The sequence below is a fragment of the Cardiocondyla obscurior genome, linkage group LG19 (assembly GCF_019399895.1).
Source record: "Cardiocondyla obscurior isolate alpha-2009 linkage group LG19, Cobs3.1, whole genome shotgun sequence".
NCBI lineage: Eukaryota > Metazoa > Arthropoda > Insecta > Hymenoptera > Formicidae > Cardiocondyla > Cardiocondyla obscurior.
Genome location: NC_091882.1, coordinates 1,760,366 through 1,777,656, shown reverse-complemented (window position 1 = coordinate 1,777,656; position 17,291 = coordinate 1,760,366). Strand labels below are relative to the sequence as shown.

Below are 17,291 nucleotides of genomic sequence, written 5' to 3'. Positions count from 1 at the left end.
AGTGCTCGGAAATTCAAATTTCATGTGATCCCATGGTATGCGAGCCACGAAAGCCGGCAACGTTGCCGGCGATTTAATGATAGTAGTATCACAACGTTGCCAGCGTATGTTCCACCTTGACAGAACTGCTGAAACAGCTCTGTGGTGGTACAGCAGTAGCAAGACCAGTTATATTCACGAGAACACAAGCTAGTGTTGCACGCGTCCTCGACTTCGCCGCTCGCAAATCTCATCAGAGGACGACGATAATATCGCACGCTGAACGATAACAGTAAAATTTTTACATTTTTTTAAACATTTACGTCTCTTCTTTTTTTTTCTTTTTTTTTCTTCCCTTTCGTGTCTATTATTATCAATGTGTCTCTTTACTAAAAATCTCGATTTAATTAATTTTCAATTTTTTTTTCTTCTACCGTTTGAAATTAAAAAATAGCAATTAATTGCGTCGATATTAAATTTAATCTACGTCCCGTGAAAGTGGCTATCGCTCTCTCAATTATTTTTCAGCGTCGTGACAACGGGTATCGTCGTTGTTTTAGATTTGAAACGTGCCGCGATTGCAGCTTCGATTCTGCGCTCTTCGCTTTTTCCAGGCGTTCGATCAGACTGCCGACCCTCCATTTTGACAGTACGTCAGCAAGATCGTGTAGAATAGGTGGAAACGCCACGAGTCTATTTTCGTCGGTCGCCGAGGCTCGGCCGGATTTCACATACGGCTGTGCGGAGGACAATACACACACGTTTCCTCACGCTATCACGCAGCTTTGGGAGTAACGACGTGGGCGCGGTGCATCATGGCGGTGGAATCAAGGTAAATGCACGGAGAGAGAGCCAGCACGACACATGCTCCGATCCGATATGCGCCGGTAGACGCTCTTTGTTGAACGCGAACGAACGATCTCCGCTAGGGACTATAATAGATCGGCGCACAACGGCACGATCGCGAGACGATTTCGATTCCATCATGACCAGACCGTCACTCTTACTGACCGCTATTTACATTTTTTCCATGTGATATTAGAGGAGGTACACGAGAATATATGAGAGATGCAGATAAGAACACACGGACGAGACAGATAAAGGTATTATACGTACACGAGAGATAGATAAGAATACAGACGACCCTCGACTAACTTACTAAAAGAATTGCCTCGCGTGAAATTAAATATTTTCGTGGAAAAGAATTTTGTACGATATTTTATATTAAAAGTTTTTTTTTTCATATTTTTTTCTAACAAATTTGTGTGTATTTTTTTTTATATATGTATATTTTTTTTTTAATTTTAATTCTTTCTTTTAAGCCTGGAGCTATGGTATGGTATTTTGGTGCTCGAAAATTTTTATCCTATTTCGATAGTCGGTTGTACTTTGGAAACAAAAATAATTATCGCGGTTTAGAATTTTTTTTCATCGCCGTAAACGCCAAATGGCGCATTGAATTTCAAAGTTATATCGTTACAAGATACATTATAATTAATGGGTAATTCGTAAGTTTGTTGCAAATTATAGATTCTTGGCGAATAATTCAGTAGCTGGCGTCGAAAACGTGACGCGTACGTATTTACTTGCAAATTCGTGCGAACTCGCGAGAAGCGCGAATTTCTCTAGGCTAATGCTAGTTCGTTTCGCACTGTTATGCGAAACCCAGTGGTGCCCAACTGTATCGAAACTATAAAGTTTTCCGGTATTATTAGCTCGCGGCTCAGAACACGCGGCTGATTGATTGCATATTGTGCACGTACTTGATAGAAGTTAGTTTGACTCATTAGCAGCTGCAATAAGTCGATATCAAAGTTCAATATTATATATATCTCTCTCTTAACGCAAGTTACAAGGCTTAATAACTCATCTTTCAAAAACTCGATATACGTACATATAAAAAAAAAAAAAGAAAAATATGTTTAATACATTTCAAGGTGAATTGTTAATAATAAAAAATATTTCATAAATTCCATCGTCGGGCTTTCAAGTTACTGTTTCATAAACTTTAAATATTCGCGCTCGTGTTAAAGAATTTTTATACAAATATTTTTCATCACAACAACGCGGGAATATTTATACCCTCGACGCGGGCGAAGTGGAGTTTATGGAAATACCTATTAGCGATAATGATTGCAGATCTGCAAAGACTTCATTACGCATAATGCGTACGCGCTTTCACGAAACCGGCCGGTATAATTGTTTGTTGGATTATGCTCGCGATCGATCGGCGTTCGATTTACTGCTGCGCCCGGCGTATCATGTGTACTCTTGAGATTTATTATCTTCAATAGAATTCGACGTTATTGTGCCCGGTTTATGACCAGTCAGTACTGACCGGGTTGATTTCGCGAGCGGAAAAACCCGTTAACGCTCGAACCTGATATATACGAATGCAGAAAACCTATCGCGGACCTAAACGAAGTTCCGTATTAATTGCTGTTGTAGCAAATGAATACCTCGAGCGCGATAAGAATTTTCTAATTAAATTGACTTACCGGCGTACATTGCTGATCGCGACGACGTAGCTAGATTAGATCTTAAATGATTAATTAATAAATTAACCGAACATTTGACGGCAGTCGTCATAAATAACACGGAGATTAATTTTTTTTTTTTTTTTTTAATATCTAACCTAGATAATTTTGTATCGATGCGATACAAGACACTTGAAAAGATGTTATCGTTAAATGATCGCGAGAGCCGAATGTTTTTATAGCGACTCGCTGACACCATTTTTCAGAATTACCTTCGATATTTTCGTGCATTTCATGCAGCACATTTCCTATAAGTATACGTGCACATCTGCTTCTCTAATATTTTCTTTCCCCTTGCATAAAAAGGACCTTTGTGGTATTATGGCAAGACGTTTATGCGGCCTTTTTGTACGTAGCTATATTTGTACAGACCCTCTTATTCGTCCGGAATATGAGCGCTTACATACCAACCAACAAACTTTACAATTATAGTTTTTATTTACCCTCTATACGTTAAAAAATTCAATTTAATTTGATAAAGCGATCCTTGTCTCCCCTTTATCTTTTTTCTTCGCGATTTTAATTTATACGCTTACATCAAGAGATAAAACCGCAGCGCTTGCGCACTTACTTCGCCGTATAATACGAAATATATTCGGGATTGATTTAATAATATAAATACGTTTATCATCGTATTCATCATCGTATTCAAATTTAACAAGCCACAATTTCAGCAAATTAATAATTCGGCTAATGGATTAATGGCACTGCCCGCCGCCGTATCTCTTTCCCCGCCTCGTATTCTTTTTTAATGGCAAACTTTATTTTCAGCCAATTTGTACTCGACTATAATTGTATTGATTTCGGCGGACGTTATCGCGTACCGTTGGCGAACAATCTCGCTTTTCTTTAAAAGCGATCGCCGATAATTAGTTTACTCGAATAACACGCGCAATGATTTATTTCAGATGGCTGCCGTGTCAGCTGAAAATTGAAACGAATATTTGCAGCGGCGATTACGATGGCATTATTCTGGTGTCAGGAAGTGCTCCTGGATCCAACGAGCCAGAACCCTTCAAAACCGTCCTCCACGCCGCGGCTCAAATCGATGCCGGGCTGGGCGTGATCGGCGCCGTTTTGCCCATCAATTTGGCCGCAAAAAGGCTCATTTACAGCCCAACGGGCCCGCTTAACATGGATTATCACGATGTGCGAAGCTTCGCAGAGGCGGCCACCGCGGGAATAAAGCGGTAATTCTTTTGTATAATTCCATACGCTTTTCTTTCTCTTTGTAGTCACTTTTATATTTTTTTTTTCTTCCTTTTTTTTTCTTTTTTTTTAATGCGAGCGCCGCAATAATAGAACTTATTTTCATTCCTACAATCACCATTTGTGGGATTATCTTGTGCGTTATCTCGAATGTTAAATTTAGCTTTGATATGTCACATATCGAATAAAAATATATAAATAATTAATATTTAATCCAAGTGTTATAATAAAATTTTTTTTTTTTTTTTTTAGTTTCTTTAACAATTATTAATAGTTCACATAACGATATTTTTAATCTCTCTGGTATTTCTAATAAGCATTCTTCAACTATATAAGGGACACTTTACTAAATTCCACAATCGAAGCGCGCAAATTCCAATGTTTTTCATTGTCCGGGTATAATTGGATTTAGCGGGCATACCCACACAGGAAGTGACGTTATATCCGCGTTCTTATGTCAGCAATTTACATACATTCATACAAAAAAAAGAGAGAGAGAGAGAGAGAATCATTGTGTTTGCTTCGAACTCGTTGCAATTAATCGAGACCGGTGTTGAAATAATTAATCAAAGGCTTTCAATTTTATGTTTACAATTTCGAACATCTTCACACCCGCATACCGAGTGTTCATTCATTACAACAACATGATGGTCTTGCAAGCGAACGAGCCACGAACGATTGTCAGCGTTTTGTGTACTTCAATAGCTGCATAGGGGAAACGCAATGATGCGCGAACGAAATTCCGCTCGAGCCATATGCCTGTCCGTCCCGAAATTCGATTGAAAAATGAAATTCCTGTCCGCTTGGCGCAACTGTTTTTTTCACGCGGCAATAGTGACGTTAACGGAAGATTGGCATGGAGAACGTTTCACGCTAGGCAAAAAAAAAAAAAAAAAAAAAATTGGAGAACGTGTCTTGCAACGTGCATCAACGTCACAATATTTCCTTAATGGTTTTTTTTTTCTTTTTCCGAATTTGGTCGCGAGATCGTTTTAAAAAAAACTTTAATTAAGCATAAGGAGTTGATAAAAAAATTCTTTTTTTCACGTTTATGAACGCGGTGCAACTAAATTTTGCATAAAACTCATAAACTCCCGGGGATGCCGGCCTGCCGGCCCGTATAATTATTTGGAAGTACAATTTGCTTACACTTGCAATTTATTTTTCTCCCCATGCAAAATTTCGTAGTACTCTCCGGGGAAGGGGAGCCGGTCGCAACCTACGAATTTTATTCTTTTAGTCTGCATTTTAATTATTACCAATGTTTCCCCGCGGATAAAACTGCTGCCGTTGTCCCGTCACATACCGCGGCAATAACGCCGGTATTTGCGGCCCTTTTTGAAACCGCGGAATAATAGCGGCCGCCCGGTTCCACGCGGCATTAATACCAAACTCAAATCAGAAGTACTTTGTTGAATCGAGAAATAGAACGGGAGATTTGATAGCCGCGATATAACGACAGTTTCGCGAAATTGCCAAGTGCGAGACATTGCACGCATCGCAAACGTAACGAAGTTTAAACACGATAGCGATATACTTCGGGAATAGATTAATAGTTCGTGATTCACTCGTGCAAGAGGCACTCTCGTGAGAGGCACCCTCGATTACGTGGCTACGTTTGTATTACACCCGACAAGACGAAAATTGGACACGAAGGGAGCGAGAATGGCTATTCGTGTCTCGGGATACTCAATGAGAACCGCACCTTCCCCCGGAGAATTCATTTCTCCTCTCCTTTTTGCATGGACATTCGCCTCCTGAGTGTAGTATCACTGCAGGTTTTATCAGCGGGAACGTTATTACTATGTAGATTACGACATCTCTAACAATTCGAGCATCGCCGATATTTGTCCGCGCGTTAATTGCAACTTCCCCGCGATTCTGCGTACGCGAAATTCACTGCGCTCCACTTACGTTCCGAAAATTATTTTATTAAACGATCGAATATTACAAATATATATTAAAATAATAACTTAATAATTTAATCAATTTTGTGACTCTCTCTTTTTTTTTTTTTTTTGTATTTATCAGAGCTTTGAAAGCCGGCGTGAAATGCCCTTTATTGGCACTGCAACCAGACGAGCGGTTTGAAAACGTTGAGCTAGTTACGCTTCTTGGTGCCCTAGAAACTCTCTATGTGGTAAGTCACGAAAAGTTATTTATCCGATATTTCGTTAAATTAATATTAATAAAATAAGTTTAATTAATTTTTGAAACTCGTTTTTTTTTTTTTTTTTTTTTTTTTTATAATATGTAAAAAATTAAATATTTATAAATATGTATTCTTAAAAATATCTTTCTATTTCTTTCTTCCATTTAACGAAGAAAAATGTTAAATAATTTTAAATTCCGCCGATGAAAGTTATTAATCGCGCGAGCGCATGAAAATTTGGGATCGTAATAGCCATTAAATAAAAATATTATTAGAAGTGAAATGCGCGGAGACGTTTAAGAAAAGAATCTTAATTACCTCACTTGATATAATCCCGTTGAAAATAGTATCCGGATTCTTTATTCACGATTGCTAAATCGGGTAGTGCCGAGTCGATCGACTCTAATCATTATCGTGGTATTAGAATTTAAAATGATAATAATCTCTCGCGGAAAAAAAAAAAACTCCCGACTGAAATCGGGAAGGGATCGATAAGCGAATGTTACTCGATTGTGCCAATATATCCGGTTAAGGCATTTCACAGATAGTTGGTGCAGTTGTGGTTATACGAGAGCCGTTTAAACCAATCAAACAGATACAATACAGCTTTGTGCGCATCTACATTGGCAGAATAGGAAGCCTGTAGCTGTATCTAGAAGGAATTCATCTCCGTGTTTCAACCGAGTTTGGTACACTGCGGTCTGATTGGCTGCCCCCAAGTTGCTCACCATACTCTAACTCTAGTAAATCCGTCTACCTCGTCTCTAAACTAAATTGCTACTGTGATCTTAATCCATAACTAATGACTGTACGGACCGCGCGACGCAATCGCAGCTAATCCACAATATTTTACAGACGCGGAATTAATTCCAGTTTCATTAATATCCAATCATTATAATAAGACCCGACGGACGAACCGGCCGCGATCGAGTAATCACCGCGAATCCACGTTTCAGATATTCGCATTGTTTAATAATTACGGGAAGCCGGGATACGCGTGTAATTAGCAAACTGTTTGCGTTCCACGACAATTGATATACAAATATCGTAATCCACGCGTCAAACGCAGACGGATTAGATTAGAATTGGCCGGGCGCTGCCGGGTCGAGCGTACTTTCGTGGTTACCGAAATTCATTTTTCTCGGACGCGAATGTACGTGACAGCGAAGCACAATACAGCCTTAGCGCGCGACGTAATCCAGGCCGACAATAAGACGAAGAACGTTTCGATAAACAAGCTCGTTCAACGTCTTGAATAAACGATAGCTCGATGACAGATACCGTCAGCAAAGAGTGCGGTCAACACGATCATCAAACAACACCTGCCACCGGCAGACTCCGGGGCTAGGTTGCGCCTGATCGATAAGTGTGTGCAGTGTGTCTTACAGAGGATATCGGGTTGCAGAACTCGATTGCAAGCCCCATTGTTCATTAACCTCAACGCCGCCGTGGTTAATTACGGGCTCGGGCGATAGTATCCGCGTTATTATGCGAACTTCAAAGTCGGAAGTTATCCGGCGCGAGTATACGCGGCACGAACGATCTGGAAATCCTATAATAATCACTTTACTAGGGCGAGTCGCGCGATTCTGCCCGCGTCACTCATCTCCACTCGGCGATTCAACACGTTTGAAGAGAGCCGTTTAAAAAACCTTCCCGATGAGAGTTGCAATTTTTTCGATAAAACTAATATTCGTAATTACAAATTAATATATTTTATTCGAGCATAAGAATATTCGTTTTCGCCATCGTCGCCAATCGATCCAACGTTAAACTAATTTAATTTAATCGTACGAAGTACATTTTTATTTCAACAATTGTTTTATCGGCAAATCGGCTCGTCGCGTGGAACTTCAAGCTGACGAAAACTGAGGGTTTTTATGTTTTTTTCTTTTTGTAGATTTCATATAATTTAATGGTAAATGTTCTCGCAATTTGTTGCTTATACCTAACGGGCATTCTTGTCGCGTAAGTTCAAGGACCAAAATTCTAAGTTTGGACCACCAAGAGAGGAGCAGTCGGTCGAAGCTTGTTTGTGGGCGGTAGCGGGATGTAGCAAGGGGTTAAGAGAACGCAGGGGGGGTAAGCCGAGTGCTCTGCCCTATCAAGAGTAGCAAATGCTTGGCGTTCCTGAATCCTGGCGGCCGGCGAGGCGACCTAATTAGCGAAATACTCGGGCCTCCCTCATCTCCCGTCGCCTCACCGACCGCTCAGCCCGCGGCAGTCGGTACCGAGCTCATACGCTTCTTTCTTGATAGTTCCCTCTTGTGACCCTCTTTCCTTTCCCGCCTGTCGCCCGTTCCTTCCGCCCGACGCAAATACGAGGCATCGTTTTCCGAATACCAGAAAGCACCCTCGGAATTTCTGCGCCGCGTAATCGGAACACCACGTCGCGAACCTCCGCCTCGCGCCGATCTCTTTCTCGCTTCTCTTGCAGATAGCAGCCTTCTGACTTTTTCAATTTTTCTCACCCGGCTCGCAAGCCGCACGAACGCGCACCAGTGACATCGCAAAAGGTCGCCCGCGATAAAATGGGCCGTGCACGTGTCGGGTCGCGGAATCTTTGTTGAAAAAAAAAACTTTGAAAGATATACGTAGGAAAGAAAAAAAAAAAAAAAAGAAAAAGAAAATAACAACTGTTCCGATATATTCTTTTTTCGGTGTAAAAATGTGAAAATAGTTTTTGGAATTTTGTGCACGATTTACAGATGAATAATTAAAATGCCAGTGCATATTGAAAACATTAAAAAGAGCACACGCGAAAATATAACCAATGTGCATTGAAATATTGGGATTTGTAAAACACGAGCAATTGAAGTTTGCTTTTGCCATATAAATGGACTAGAAAGTATTTCGACCGGTTTAGACGTAAGCTCATAAGAGTTATAAGCTCTAGCTCCATTATCTGTGAAGTGCTCGTCGGGTAAGAAGATTATCGCACTTATCGCTTTCGACGCAGACACACAAACTTCTCTTTTATTCACCTAACGATAAATAAGTGATACGATTTGCATCCAGCATTTAATATTAAAAAAGAAAAAAAGAGTTATAGAGATTTTATTCATTGTTATCGCTTCTCCGTGGGAATAAATATTAAGAAATTATAATTTGACAATTTTAAACGATAAGATTTTTGTTACGCTTTAAAAATGTTTTTTAAATATCGCGGTAGGCAGTATTTTTATTATTTAATAATTGATATCGTTACGCATTTACGCGTGAATTACGCGAATTCTTTTGCGACAGGATTATTTTATATTTTTGTACATTTAATTCTTTTTAAAATTATAATTTTTAAACATACGGTTAGTACAAGTGCCCATAACACTACGATCTTAACACAGAATAAAAGAACGTAACTCACCGGTTCGATGCGCAGCAGTGGAGCTAATTCTGCAACTAATCTGTAACATAAAAAAAAATAATTTTATTTATAGGTACGTTTAAAATAATGTTTATTATTTAAAAAATAATTTTTACACGACTTTAACTAGTTCGTTATAAAAAAAACTTTATTATTTTTAATTATTATTGGAACGAAAAAGTAATCTCGATGAAAAGGGAGAAACTGTTAATTTTGTATGAAGAGAAAATAATTCTTACCCAAGGGTTGCTCCACCGAAGCGTGATGCCTCACCCAGGCCTCCTCCTCCTCTCAAAATTGGAATGTATCCTCCTTCCGCTCACAAAACCACGTTCGCATGAGTACACAGTTTAACTCGCTGTAAAAAAAAAAAAAAAAAAATTAAATATAATAAATATTATATTGAATATTCACTTAAACGTGTCGCGGCTTTTCGATTCGCAATTTACAGAAAAATAATATCGTACTGTGCTATTGAAACAGGGAGTGTCGAGCAAACGAAATATCCTACACCTCGCTATCCGCCGCGCTCGTATATTAACGACTTGTAACCAACCTTTTTTTTTTATTTATTTAATTAACGATTTATATTTTTTACAGCCGCTGGAGGTGCGCGAGGCGTGCCCGGATCGGTGTTACAAAGTGCGTAAACTCGGGGTGTGGAGCCCGATTCGCGGTGAGAAGCTTCAGGATATCGTGAAGCTAGCCTCGATGCTCGAAAGCGGTAGATACGTCGCAAGGGACATAGGTAAGTCTCCTTCTATCTCGAGCGCGTCGCAGCTCGCGGTACTTTATCGAGTGAGCAAAAGCAGGTTTTCCTGTCCGCGTGAGAAAAGAGCGAGGAAAGCTCTGGCTCTCGTCGTTCCGAGTTTCCGCCTTTCGCGGAAGAAATAAGCTTCGGTGGAGAAAATCGCCCGCGGCTTTTTACTTGTCCGAGAAAGGTCTTTTGACTCCCAGTTAATCGAGCACAGCTCGTCGCTCTTCACGTTCCAATGTTCAAGTTCAGCTCGAATAGCCCTCGGGAATTATCGAGTTTAAAGTTTAAGTAGCCGGCGATTTGGCGAGTTTAAGTGTTCATTTTTAATGTTACGCCCTTCCGAACGGCGTAAAGAAAAAAAAAAAAAAAGTACGGAGCTCGTTCCTCGCGGCAGTTAATAACAATTGACGTTTTCTACGATATTTATCTTGGCGTTTCAGCAATTTAGTCTTTATCGTAGCATTTATGCTTTATCAAATATAAAGCTTTCATATACAAACTGTAATTCTTGCCCAATCCAGCGTGCATGTAGAACGCATATTATTCATACACTTGCTTGAAAGGCAAAACGAAAAACGTAGGTAATGCAATTTTGTAAAGTAAACGTTAATCTGACTGTTGTTTTAGTCAACTACTAATAATTTGCATAATTGAAGTAATATAATACCGCATTAACATTAATTTAATATCGATTGCAACATATATTTTTTACGCGAATTATTTAATACACATAAAAGTATTAAATTTATTCGTTTTACTTTTCGATCGAATAAAGGTAGCAGTGCAAAAAGAATTAAACCGCCTCGCGTCGGTCTGTCAAACGGTAAAAATAGTTGCTGGTAAAAAGAAAAAAAAAAGGAGTATCGTATTTGTTTGAAAATAATTAAAATACATGTTCTTTGTAACAAAAGGAAGAGCTCGATTTCTATTCAGTTTAGCTGTTTTCGGTTTTATGTTTCAACATCAAATGAACAACAAACGCGAAGCTTATTCAGAACTAAACAGACATTTGTGTGGGTGAAGCGTATGCATGCGGATCGATCGGATTGTATAAGTTTTAAATGAACGTAGCCGACAAATAAGACCCGATTTTCTTTGCCATTAATAATCAATACTGCTTTTACTTTTGCATTGAATTAGGTGGCGGGGACCCCGAAAGAATGGCGCCCCCGAGGGTGGAGGAGTATTTGGCGGAGCTGTTTTGCGGATCGAATGTTACGATGCGAGTGATATCCGACGAGGAGACGCTGCTTCGGGAATACCCGCTGTTCGCTAGCGTAAATCGCGCCGCATCGGTGGTACCACGTCACGCCGGCAGAATTATCTTTTTGACCTACGAGCCGCCCAACTACACCTATTCCTCAGAGACGATCATGCTCGTAGGGAAGGGTGTCACTTACGATACCGGCGGCGCCGACATCAAGTACAAGGGCGCGATGGTTGGCATGTCGAGGGACAAATGCGGCGCGGCTGCCTGCGCCGGATTCATGCAGGTGTCGTGTAATATATCATCGCGGTATTATGTGTCACGATAGAATGATCGTGTTTCGCTTCTATTAATACGGCCTTTTAATATGTTGCCCGGCCCCGGCTACACATACGTACGGGCTAGTAGATTTTCGAAATGATCATCGAGCGAGCCGTATAATTCTATTCCTAACAGCATGGTACAGTACGCTAATGGTCTCGATGCATGCGCTTTCTCTTTCCCTCCTCCCGTTCTCCGTCTTTCCGTACGTTAAGCCTATTACGTATTCCTTTGATGCATTATGATCGAGATGGAGCTCACTTCGGAGAATAGTACCGAGAAACAACAATCATTACTTTAGCTAAATTGGTAGTTCTAACCGTGATAGGAAAGAAAGGGAGAAAAAAATTAATTCAACTGCAATAAACTTGGGTGAAGTCAAAATTTTAATCTGTTAATCGATACATTGCAGGTGGTGAATTTGGTGCAGCCGCCGACGTTAAAAGTCGTCGTCGCTTTGTGCGTCGTGAGGAACAGCGTGGGCGAGAACTGTTACGTTTCCGACGAGGTGATCACGGCGAGATCCGGTGCGAGGGTGCGCGTGGGTAACACGGATGCCGAGGGTAGGATGGCCATGGCTGACGCTCTTTATCATCTCAAGGAAATGGCCTTAAATTCAGCGAATCCGCACCTCTTCACGGTGGCCACGCTAACAGGCCACGCGGTATTGACTGCGGGCGCGGGATATTCCGTAAGTACGCGGGTGCCATAAAATTACCCTCGTTCATTACGCTCTTAACCGCATTTTAGCTAATGTTAAGATAACACGTAACACGAGACTACCAGCCGCTGGAATACCTTTACCGCTCGGATAACGACGAGCGGCGAGCACCTCGGGCGAATAAAGCAAATAACCTAACCATCGCGCGTAATAATAACACAGCCAGACGTTAAAATCTAGGCGCGAAACGGCGGAGTCGTATACAGGGGTTGTTACGTGTTTGTTGATTCATCGACGAAAGCGTAATTGGACAGGGTTATAAACGATCTGGATGCAGCATGCAATTTTCCTGTGTTACCGCGAATCCCGAGCGTGACGTGTAATATGATTTTGTTATCAAAATTGCTCGCTAAGGCGTTAGCCATAATTCATCCTCCGATTATTTTGTCGGACCGATAAAAGGACTGCTCCGTTATCAATCTGCATTTTTTTCGGCGATTCGGAGACTTACGTTTCAATTTATTTCTACAGGTTGTGATGGATAACGCAGTTGCACGGCGGGTCAATAACGCGGAGAAGCTTCAAGCTCTTGGCGAAGCTATTGGCGACCCGTTCGAAGTATCGCGAATACGGAGAGAGGATTTTCTCACCCATCAAGGGAAAGTAGAGGGTGACGATATTCTTCAGGCGTTAAACCAGCCTAGTGTTAAATCTCAACGGGGTCATCAAGGACCGGCAGCTTTTCTAATTAAGGTTTCCGGGCTGGACAAGGTGTTGTATATTTATTATTATTACGATTATTTAACTTTTAATTATGTGTGCTTCCAGGCATTGTAATGCTGTTTAATAACTTATGTTTTTTTAGCACGGTATTGAGTCGGAGAAGCCGTTGAAATATTCTCATCTGGATATAGGGGGCAATTCCGGCAAATTACCCCACCAGCCGACCGGCGCACCGATTTTAGCATTAGCAAACACATATCTTTTAAAAAAACCGAGCCTTAGGACATAACTATAAACTGCTTATACTTTACATACATATATTAATAATACATTCCGAAGTAATTAATATTCGCACCTTGCGCGAGATGAACTTTAAATATTAACCATGCAAATGCAAATAATAATTAATCACCGCCATAAATCCGTGATGCTCAGAGTTTCTATAAGCTATATAACGTGGATTTACTTAAAACAAACAATTACGCTAGCGTTACTGCAATGACGGATTTTCCAATAAGCACGTAGAGAAAAATTAAGAAAAAAGAAAAAAAAAAATTTTTTAAACTTTTTAAAATAAATTTAAAAGATAGTTATAATTTATTACATTTTACCTATAAAGAATAAAATTCATTGTTTATTTTAATAATTTTTTATTTTCTTTTTTTGTCGCGTCCCAATTAAAAGATGTAGAAATTTATTAACGTCGCCGCTTTTTCGCGATCGGTATTCTCCCTTTCATTTCTCTTTGTTCCCTTCTCACATACATTCCTTCTTTTACCCTACCTAACCAATTTCGTATCGATTACAGCATGGAGTTTGCAGTTGCACACCTTTAAAGTACACGCACATCGACTTATACGGACATCTACCTCAGCCTCATTGCGTCCCTTACAGCGGTAATCCTGTCTTAGCTATGTCCTACTGTTATCTGATCCAAGGAAAATGTCTGACACTGCGAGGTGATCTGCCTTACGAAATGCAATACGTTTGCGAGACCGACTGCAAGCCCGTCTGTATATCGTCCTGCCCGCCGTGCAAAGTTTGCTGCGATCCCTGCGGAACGTCTTGCCCGCCGATCGCTAGGTGCCCCACTTATTCAAATGCGAAATCTTGTGAGCGTCAAGCGCAATCCTATCCACCTGGCCAACCTGCGTCGTTACGTTAGCACCGTTCACCTAATTCAGAAACGATGTACCGGGGAGCAATGTGTCAACCAAACGTCCAAAGAAACGAATTGAACTCGCGCGCCTGACAATACGTCAAGTTATGAGATATTCACGCGATATGAAGATTTATGGGGACCATTTGCGTACGGTGAGTCGTTAATCTTGCCTTCGATCGAAGTCGATTTTCACTCCCGGTTTATTCAATTTATTTCATACCAATATATTTGATATGATGTATACATTTGAAAGAATAAAAAATATGGTGTACATAAAAATCGTAAAAAAAAAAAACAAAATAGAAAAAGATTGTAATTTTATAAAATTGTTTTTGAAAAATTGAGTTTGTGATCTTCGAACGAAAATCAACGCTTAATCTACGGCTAGTAAGGCTAGTAGTGTGCTCTGTATTTCGTGTGAGATATCTGGTATATCTGAAGCCAGTGTGGTATCTTCGGTTGATACACGGTGTGCGCCAAGAATTTTCTCTTACCAAAGAATGGTTATGTTTGTAAAGACAACGTCACATACACGGATAAGAGATAAATTGATTTAACATTTATACTATTTTTTTTCTTCCAATTTTCACACTATAATTTATGTCAATTAATTTTCAAAATTAATACTATTTTCGTGCATTATAAAATAAATTTTACTTTATAAAATATGTAAGCTATTAAACACGATTATGATTTAATCTTTAAACTTTAATTTCATCATCAATTATTTAGTATAAGTTATTTAATTATATTAACAATAATATATTTAAAAATTAATATAAAATTAAATAACTGCTTTAGCAATATCTATCGCGTGTCTGTTTCTAATAATTTTTTACGCACAAATAAAAAACGATTTCGATAAATTTATTAAAGTTATGTTTAGTTTTATTATTGCGCGTTTATTAATGATCGCAATCGCATTTGACAATTACCGGGTTACTTTATAAGCCTGATTCGAGCAAAAGAATGCGCGTGGAAGGGAAACTTAATTAACTACGTCCTTTCTTAATTAAGAGAAAATGTTTGGCGTATCTCGTAGAGATTATTGCGAACGAAGCAAACTTCCGTTTGCGTTACCATCGCGCTTGTTTCTCACGACCGAAAGCCTGATCCAAAACTAATCTTTTTTTTTTTTTTTTAGAAAAATACCAACACTACGTAAAAATTAAGTAGATTGATGGAATGGAAATGTTTATATAATTTTAATTAGATGTATAATTGTTAATGAAAGCCTACTGAAATAACTATATAAAGATGCAAACTACAATGAATGATTGCAACGAATTATGCAACAATTCAGGTACGAAAGCAAAAATTAATTACTTGATAAAAAAATGTATATAGTATTTTAAGAAAATGACACTGATCAAGTTCCCGTTGACCAAGGATATTACGTCTAATGCACAGTTTAAAGAACAACAGTTCGGTCATTTCTATTCCGTGTCGTTAATTTGAAAGATCAATTGTTCCGCAAAATATAGATATTATCTCGTGCATAGAACTGATACATGAAAGCGACGACCGAAGTGGAGACGATAGCTTCGAGGATAGACGGAAAAAGCGTCAAGGGACGGGAGATAATTCCCGGGCAGTAAGACAGTGACAAGAGCGGGCATTATCAGTGTCGCGATACACGCGAGTTGACATTGTTTGAAGAAGTTGAAGGCAACGCGGAGTCACTGGTTGCAAGAAGCGCGACGCGAGGTTCGCAACGAGGTAACATACCGGACGGGAGGGACGAAGGGCGTAGAGGGGTGAAGGAAGAGAGTGAGAGAGGAGGGGGCGGTAGGGGGCACTGTGGCGGGTTCGACGGCCGGCTGGTGGCCCAGTGACCGGGACCGGTTCTCCCTCCGCGGTTCTTCCGCCTTCTTTGCAAACGCACAACTGCATCATCTCGACTCACCTCGCTTCGTCTCCACCGTCCTCCTCAACATCCCTCGTCGGCTCTTCCTCTCTCGCTCTCTCCCTCTCCCTCCCACTCTCCGCGTCTCCCCCTGACTCCCCCTCGCCCCCTCTCTCATCCTTCTCTCTTTTCTGTCTTTCTTCGCTGTCTGTCGACCCTCCGCTCACCTCCTTCTCGATTCGACCCGATGCGCGCCTTCGCACTTGCGCCTCTTTCGTCTCCTCTCGTTCATCCGACCGACCGACCGGTCGGCCGCTTCTCTCTTTTCATCGTCATATATCCCGTCTCCTCTCGTCTTTCGCACGAAAGAGTTGCCACACGCGCGAAACGGCTCGCCGCCTTCTTCGTTCTCTGCCGGCTTCTCTCCGTGACGCTCTTCTCTCGCTCGCACCATTCTGCCACTCGTGCTCAGCAGCGTCCTCCTCACCACGGCCATCTCTTTCTCTCTTTCTCACCTCGCGAAGCAGAGGTCACGCCGCGTATTCGCTTCTTCATTCTTTCACCTCCCTCCCCCTCCCCCTCTCTGCCTTTTCTCCCGAGCGTCCCGTCGTCGTCATTTCGTTCTCTTCATTTTCTTTGAATCTTGTAGTTCGTTCAGTGATCGGAGCCCGGCAATGCGGCTGGATACGCAGCTATTTATCCCGCGCAACGTGGGCAGTCCGCGAATAGAAGGGATACGAAGGTAAACGGACAATCGCCGATGCGCGCCCGTGACGCGCGGCGTATCTCACGTCGCCGATGTCAAAGGGCGACTCCTCGAAATTTTCAGAATGGACCCGATCGCGGCACCCCGGCTCAAGGATTTGAAAGGAAAAGTAGTTCTATGCACAAGAAAGAGAAGGAGAGAGAAAGACAGGGAGAAAGAGCCGGAGGGATAAGAGGAAGAGACGAAGGAAGAAGAGGAGACGGGGGAGGGGAAGGAAGTGAAAGTACGACGGAGGCCTGTGTTACCAGCGCATCCGAGATTTCGTGCTACCGCCTTTCTCCCTTCTCCCTTCGTCCGCCGCACCTCACCCTCCTCCCTCCTTCTCCCCCGTTCGCGTTTCACACCTACGGTTTACGAGGACTCGCCGATAGTTCGTAGATTCGCGTATAACGAGCGCACCCGCGCGTGCATACGGAAGGACGACGCGTCGTCGTCGGAACGGAAATAAACCGGCTGTTACATGCGCGGAAGGAAAGTGATTTTCTTCAAGGCGCACTGACCTCCACCTGCGAGATCCCACGAGGCCACTCCGCGAGAGGCCAATTTTTTTTTTCCTCCTCCCCCGCATAATTTAAATTGATTGCTATTAAATTATTCGCACGTCGCA

The 17,291-nt window shown here is 41.2% G+C and overlaps 1 protein-coding gene across 1 annotated transcript; it reads left to right on the top strand.

Moving 5' to 3' along the window:
* The first annotated feature begins 355 nt into the window (after nt 1–355).
* Nucleotides 356–13,556, top strand: Dip-b (Dipeptidase B). The gene is made up of 8 exons (XM_070669895.1): nt 356–811; nt 3,425–3,706; nt 5,757–5,865; nt 9,842–9,989; nt 11,139–11,491; nt 11,939–12,217; nt 12,719–12,958; nt 13,053–13,556. Exons 1-8 carry the CDS (start codon nt 795–797, stop codon nt 13,197–13,199), a joined length of 1,575 nt encoding a protein of 524 aa, XP_070525996.1. The 5' UTR covers nt 356–794; the 3' UTR covers nt 13,200–13,556.
* The last annotated feature ends 3,735 nt before the right edge of the window (nt 13,557–17,291 follow it).

Coding starts and splice junctions, on each gene's coding strand:
- Dip-b (XM_070669895.1), top strand. Junction 11,492..11,938: donor CCTGCGCCGGATTCATGCAG/GTGTCGTGTAAT, acceptor GATACATTGCAG/GTGGTGAATTTGGTGCAGCC. Junction 12,959..13,052: donor AGGTTTCCGGGCTGGACAAG/GTGTTGTATATT, acceptor ATGTTTTTTTAG/CACGGTATTGAGTCGGAGAA.